Source organism: Ctenocephalides felis, unplaced genomic scaffold (genome assembly GCF_003426905.1).
Source record: "Ctenocephalides felis isolate EL2017-DRISC unplaced genomic scaffold, ASM342690v1 CF-g0.4_SCAFFOLD_02684, whole genome shotgun sequence".
Taxonomy (NCBI): Eukaryota; Metazoa; Arthropoda; class Insecta; order Siphonaptera; family Pulicidae; genus Ctenocephalides; species Ctenocephalides felis.
In genome coordinates, this window is record NW_020538838.1 from 90560 (window position 1) to 97877 (window position 7318).

General features: G+C 32.5%; 1 protein-coding gene across 1 annotated transcript; it reads right to left on the reverse strand.

Annotated features, from left to right (window-relative positions):
- Positions 1 to 287: 287 nt before the first annotated feature.
- Positions 288 to 4598, reverse strand: LOC113381197. The gene is made up of 4 exons (XM_026620162.1): positions 4588 to 4598; positions 4163 to 4382; positions 3300 to 3353; positions 288 to 377 (listed from the first exon to the last, which is right to left on the reverse strand). The coding sequence occupies exons 1-4, from the start codon at positions 4596 to 4598 to the stop codon at positions 288 to 290; spliced, it is 375 nt and encodes a 124-aa protein (XP_026475947.1).
- Positions 4599 to 7318: the final 2720 nt, after the last annotated feature.

A 7318-nucleotide genomic window follows, 5' to 3' on the forward strand; every position in this document is an offset into this window, starting at 1 on the left:
TCTGGCCACTCGGTTGAGCGCCAGTTTGTAATGGGGTAGGGTTAGAATCAATGAATTAACACAATTTCAACACTACCGTCACTTTATTTTTGGGTATGTAGGTACAGAATACGGAAAGAACAGATATAAATATATATATATATATATATATACAGTCACTAAGTCAACTATGCTACGCGTACACAAGGAGTAAAATTGACAAAGTCAGAGTTACTTTATCACACTAAGAGTTTACACAGCTTTCTTATTAAATGCCTCCGCATTCAATTCACTAAGTCCGAAAATTATTAAATGCCTCTGCATTCAATATCACTAAGTCCAAAATTATTAAATGCCTCTGCATTCAATATCACTAAGTCCAAAATTATTAAATGCCTCTGCATTCAATATCACAATAGAAAAGTATTAAGTGCATCTACACTTAATAACTTTTAAAACCGTTTTTGTTAATCTTAACAAAGATAATTCTAATATCTTAAGCCAACTTGTTAATCTTGCAGGCGCAATCAGAACAAGTTCCTTAAGGTATTAGGGCAAACGCGACTAAACACTTTTAAATATTTACGTACAGCGAATTTTGTAAATATATTACGAATGTTTTGGAAATACCTTTCGAATGTTTGTAAATATATTACGAATGTTTTGTAAATACATTTCGAATGTTTGTAAATATATTACGAATGTTTTGTAAATACATTACGAATGTTTGTTAAAATAATAATTGTTACATGACTAATATTAATTAAATATAGAATGTTACACTGTTAGTTTAATTGAAACACCACCTATTTTTAATAAACATCATTATTCAAGCATACAATTAGCTGCATAATATTATTCTAAAATTAAATATCACAATATATAACAAATATATACATTACAAATAAATTATTGCATTACATACATTATTCTAATTTTAATTCTTTACGTTTTAACATCTAACATTCCACATAGCTGTATCACATATTTCCATTCAATTATTATTGCTCAATAATGAATGCTTTTATAAATCTAATTTAGAACTAATTAATGGACGATATTTTGGATCAAACCCTCTTTGGCCAACACAAATAAATTTTTCGGTGATCACGCACGTGAGGATGCCACATATAGTCGCCTGTGCGAAGAACATTGATTTTCTAAATCAAGTCCACAAACGGACATTGTTTGTCCCTGAGCCTTATTGATAGTCATCGCAAATGCTAGTCGTATCGGAAATTGTAACCTGTTAAATGGTATCGTAAAATCTAAGTATATAATATGAATCCGTGATAGAAAAACCACTTTTTCTTTAAATTTCTCTGTCAAAATTGTTGCTTCTTTTATATTGCCTGTTATCTTCTTAACGACTAAACGTGTACCGTTGCATAACTTCGGCGGATTCAAATTACGCATCAGAATAATTGACGAACCAATTTTTAACCGTATTCCAGATACATCTATTGAATTTAGAAATTCCGTCGAACAATTCACACTTTCATTACCATCCACAGCTGTATCTATTGATTTAAAAGAAATAATATCGCCAGGTATTAACTGTTGTACTAAAATTAATGTCGTCTGCGTCCATATTCCTTGCTGCTTATATCGCCCTTCTACCCAGCCAGTTATGATTCAAATAATTTATTTGTATATTCCCAGTAAACCACAAAACGTAATGAAAACGTTAATAGAACGTAACAGATTATACGTGAAACATAGCGGTTACGTAACCTAGGAGGCACACAGACGTATCTATTTCCGCCTCAAAAACGTAACGGCCTGTTTCGTTACGCGAAAACGTAACGGTTTCGTTTTTGTTACGTTTCCAAATTGCGCGAAAACGTAACGGTTTTGTTTTTGTTACGTTTCTAAATTACTAAATTAACGTGTAGGTGTCTTTGATGTAACTTAAAAATTTAATAGAATTTGCTGTAAATATAAAAACCATTTTTTATATTAATTTTATTTCATATTTTAATTAAGAATTTACAAAATTTACATAATATATACTTAAAATTACAAAACTACAGAATATAAATTTGAATTTTAAAAAATTGATTAAACTAATACAAAAATTAACAATGCTAACAAATTTCTTCTTAACAGGATGGAATTAACTGTTTTATTTTAATTATAAAATTTAAAAATGAGTATTGTGGAATGTTCTTGGGTTCTCTGTTTTATTTTAATTATAAAATTTAAAAATAAGTATTGTGGAATGTTCTTGGGAACCTTTGTTTATCCAATTAAAACCATTTCACTGCTTTTTGTTTGTTAATGTATCTGAAACAGAACCAAACATGTTATAAACAATTCAAACAAATTGTTTATCGATAATATTGATTTAAATTTTTTGCAACATTACCTCTAATAATATTTATTATTTTCAAGTTATTGACAGGTAGGCAGTCCTTTCAACAATACCAAAAACATATTAATTCTTCGTCGAATTACACTTTAGACAATAAAGAAGATTTCAGTCTCTTAATTGATAAATCTATTTTTGCTAAAGTAAAAGCAATAGAAAATTATGAATTGCAAATATTGTGATTATTAATATAAATTGTAAAAATACTTCTAATTACCTCTAATTACTTTTATCATTTATTCAGAACATATAGCAGTTAATTGTTTTATGAACATATTGCTCAAATATTGTCTTAATTGTTTTTTGTCACTTCAGCCGAATTTCATCCACCGACTTTTAAATCATAATTTTGCTGAAACTAAATCATAAAAAATTAATACTAAATCATCTAATCATCTCTAACTATCATAATGGGGTATACCAATTCCACAACACACGACACGAGTGTCATCATTTAATGTTGTAAAAAATGTTATTCTTCTTCAAATCATTTTTGTTGATGATGGTGGATTATTATTTTATATTCTAACTTTGCATTCATATTCTTTATTTGAGCAAATATCTTTATTGTGGAATCCGTTGTTGTAGCTGCATTATGTTCTAAGTCATTATTTCTTCAATTGAAAACCATTGTATTAGTTTTTGTTCCTGTTTAGCCGAACCATATTATTTGTTACTGAAGGGCTACAAATATTAAATATGTATTTGTATATCTCATTTTTACTGTTTCATAACCTTTTGACTCAACATCAATAACCATTGAGGTTATGATTTTTTGTAGAATTTAATTATTATTTGATAAACATACATTTGATGAAAACATCTACAAATAACAAAATACGCGAATAGAATTTCCATTAATGACCAACTATATACTGAAAAAAACTAATCATTATTATAATAATATAAAAATTAAAATAATTTACACATGTTTTATATTTATACTTACCTTGATCGATTCCATTTTAAACATTTTAACTGCACACTGCATAACTAATACGTTCTACATTAATCATATAAAACATTAATCATATAAATAATGATTAAACAAATGTTTCAAAAGAATGAAATAATTTGCTTGTCATAGTTCAATATGAAGCGTCATAGACAGAAAAGTAAAATATATAGAGTCACGCATAGCTTATAATTGTGATTTCGTCGCATAGAGTCACGCTTAGATAAAAGAGTAGAACACGTAACCTATCTTTTTGACAGTTTTGTGCAACAGCTGTACCACACCGTCCATTTTGTATGTTAAATTTTAAAAACAGTGTAACTTAACGGTTACGTTATAAAGAAAACCATGCATTAACGTTTAAAGGTTATAATTAAACGTAACATTTACGTTTTATTAACGTAACTATAAAATACGTAACAACGTTTCTTCTGTGCTACGTTACTTTAACTTTGTGTGACGTTTGTGGTTTACTGGGTTGTGATAAATACTATTAATAAGCACATTGTTTCTTGATAATTCCGTTTTTGTTTCCTATTTCCTATATGAATTAGTTTTTCTGAAAAACTTTCGTGCTGATGGATGTTGCTCCAATCGCACACGCATGTTGATGGTCAATTTAAAATTGTCAACACTTTGCCACAAAAGGGATTGTTTCAAGCATACATTGATCTCATCCGCGAAAGTTGATCATCTGATAAAAGTAATAAAGCACCACCAAAGCAAAATTTTATCGTTGCCTTTCAAATCTTGCATATTTCTATGCTATGCAAAGAGTATTTATGTGCCTTTGTGCATTCATCCCTAATTATGATTGCACTGTTTTGCAATACAGAAGATATTCTTTTTTATAATACATGTCGCATTTTCTTTATTGTGTATGTCTGATGCTTGAATGTGGAATCTGCTGTTCGCCCTCCATCTAGCAAAGTAGTCGCCATACCAAAAGGTGCTCTTGCCAATGCTATTTTTTCCGATCTCACAAGAATCAATGATATGACAAGCATCTTACCTGTTCCTCCTGACGCGTCCAAGAAAAAGAAACCCTCCTGTTCTGCAGCAACGGTCAGCATAACCCTATCGTAAAAAGTTATCGTAGTTTTAAAAAAAAGTTATTATCGTAATTTCTCACTGTTTTCCATAATACTTGTTAAATTTTGACTGGAGTAAAGAAATGCTGGTTGTATTATTTTTAATATATATTTATTGAGATGTTTGTACTTTGAAGGTTGATGGCACATCGGCATATACAGGCTGAAGGTGGCGCGTATATACTACCAACCTATCAGCCATAACGCTCGTTGTTGACAGTTCACAACGAGCGCGCGAAATTTAAATTATAACTTTGAATGGCAATTTTGTCCATGCTCCCGCGCGATGCGAAAGCATCACAAACTATAACAAAAATACAACAATGATAAATATTTACAACTGATTATTTCGTAAGATCTTATATCTAAACTAATTAAAACATAATCATCTTAATGCTAACAAAACAAACCTTGCAATATGAATAGTGGACTGTATAATGATATAATAAATGCATGATGATTAGCTGATCTTAATAAAAATAATTGTCTCAGTCTATAATAAAAACATATTCCTAACTTAATATTATTTCAAGGTAAAACATTTATATAAAATTGATAGCATATTTTAATTATTTATTATACTTTAACAATAATTCGATAACTTTAATAATAAATGTTGATAAGAAATACTAAAATATAACAGATTATAAAATGTATAGGCTAATGACAAGGTAGAGGGACGATTTTAGTAATTGAGCGGGTATAAACACTACTACTAGTCTTAACTTGAAATACTCTAACCGTGCCGTCAAGTCCAGGACTTGTACTTATTATACGGCCAATAGGCCAATGTGATGGAGGTGCATTGTCTTCTTTCAATAAAACTATTGTATTTAATTCAATATTTGGTCGTTCTTTTGACCATTTTTGTCTTTTTTGTAGGTCTGATAAGTATTGTTTTGACCATAAAAACCAGAACTTATCTTTCATCTCTGCTATTTGCTTAATCAATTTAGTTGCCTTGACATTTGCAATATCGTTATATGGTTCTGGAAAAGATGTTAAGGCGTTACCAATTAGAAAATGACCGGGGCTAATATAAGATATATCAGAGCTATCATCTGTGAGGGTAAGAAGTGGTCTCGAATTAAGTACACCTTCGATCTGTAGTAATACTGTCATATACTCTTCAAACGTGAGACAGTGCGACCCGATAACTCTTCGAATGTGATGCTTCACACTTTTATAGATCCCTCCCATAAATCTCCAAAATGGGGTGCATGAGAGGGTATGAATTGCCACGTTATCCTCAACCGAGCAGACGACGAAATGATCTCTTGTTTGGACATCTCAGATTGAAACATTGTGACTAATTGCCGTAACTCATTTTTGGCACCAACAAAGTTTCTCCCATTGTCACTATGGATCACGGAGCAACAACCACGTCGTGCAATAAAGCGTCGCAAAGCTGACATGAAGGCTTCTGTAGAAAGACGCGTCACCAACTCAATATGAATTTCCTTAGTAGCCATACAGACGAACAAACAAATATATGCCTTAATGCGCGGAGCCTTTCTTAATCTACTAGACCTTAATTCAATTGGACCTGCAAAATCAACACCTACCACCTGAAAAGGTGGATAGGCAGTGACTGGCTGCTCTGAATCTAGCGCATTTCACACACCTATGAATGATTCGTTTTATTGTATTTCGTCCGTCAATAGGCCAATACCTCAGTCTCATGTTCGCCAATGTTGTTTGTGTGCCAGCATGCAATAACCTCTCATGTTTTTTTTTATTTATGATTTATTGGCTTTATAAACTAGTACATTAGCCATATAGTCAGAAGCTCAGTCACTGAATGGTTTTTAGGCAATATAATGGGATGTTTCTATTCATAACTTACGTCTGCGTTTTCCAATCTTCCACCTACTCTATTCGGCATCCATAAAAGGATTTAATGACTTCAGCTTGCTGTAGTTGGTGTCAAGTTGGTTACTAGAACTTAACTGTTCAGCCAAATTGCCAAAAACCTCTCTTTGAGCTAAATAAACAATGCGCTTAGAGGCCCTCTCTATCTCGTCAACTGACAATGACCCTAAACGCCTGGAGCCCCCATCTAAACGATGCATTTCTGGCCACCGAATCCAATAAGCCACCACCCTTACTGCTTTATTGAAGGTAGAACGTTTTTCTAAAACTAACTTCAAATGCTCATTATAAACAGTAACAGTCGTGACCTCAACAAACCTCTGAGGCCAATTAGTGGGATCCTGCAACAACCAAGCTGGCCCAATCCACCAGAGATTATAACCAATTAATTTTGATGGTGTTTTTACACCTCTAGATACTATATCGGCCGCATTATCTTTGCTGCAGACATGTCTCCATACTGTGCCTGGCGTGTGATCTAAAATTTCCGCAACCCTATTGCTCACAAACATTTTCAATAGGAAAGGATCCGTCTTCAACCAGGCAAGAACAATAGTTGAGTCACACCACAAGGTCTCAGAGATTTTAATGTCCGATATTGTTGTTATCTGCTTATAAAGCTTTGCTAATAACAAAGCCGCAGATAACTCTAACTCTAACGCCTGAAAACCCATGGCATTGTATATCCACAGGAACCGAATGGAACACACAACGCGGAATTGTCAGGTTATCAAGATCCGACAAATGATTTTTGAATAAATCCCACCTAACTTCTCGCGACAATGCTTCGTCCCGTTCCAGATTATGCCTCCACAACTCCTGCATAATTAACTTAGCTGTAACGATAACCGGAGATATGAGCCCAATTGGATCATAGATCTGTGCTATAGTTGATAGCACAGACCGTTTGGTGTCAACAATCTGCTGCGCCTCCGCAACCGAAACCTTAATATGTGAGTTCTTAAAACAATCCTGTGAAGGATTCCATGCGAGGCCAAGGGTTTTGACTGTATCTCCTTCTGAAAACAGCTGAGCTTCTATTATTTTTGA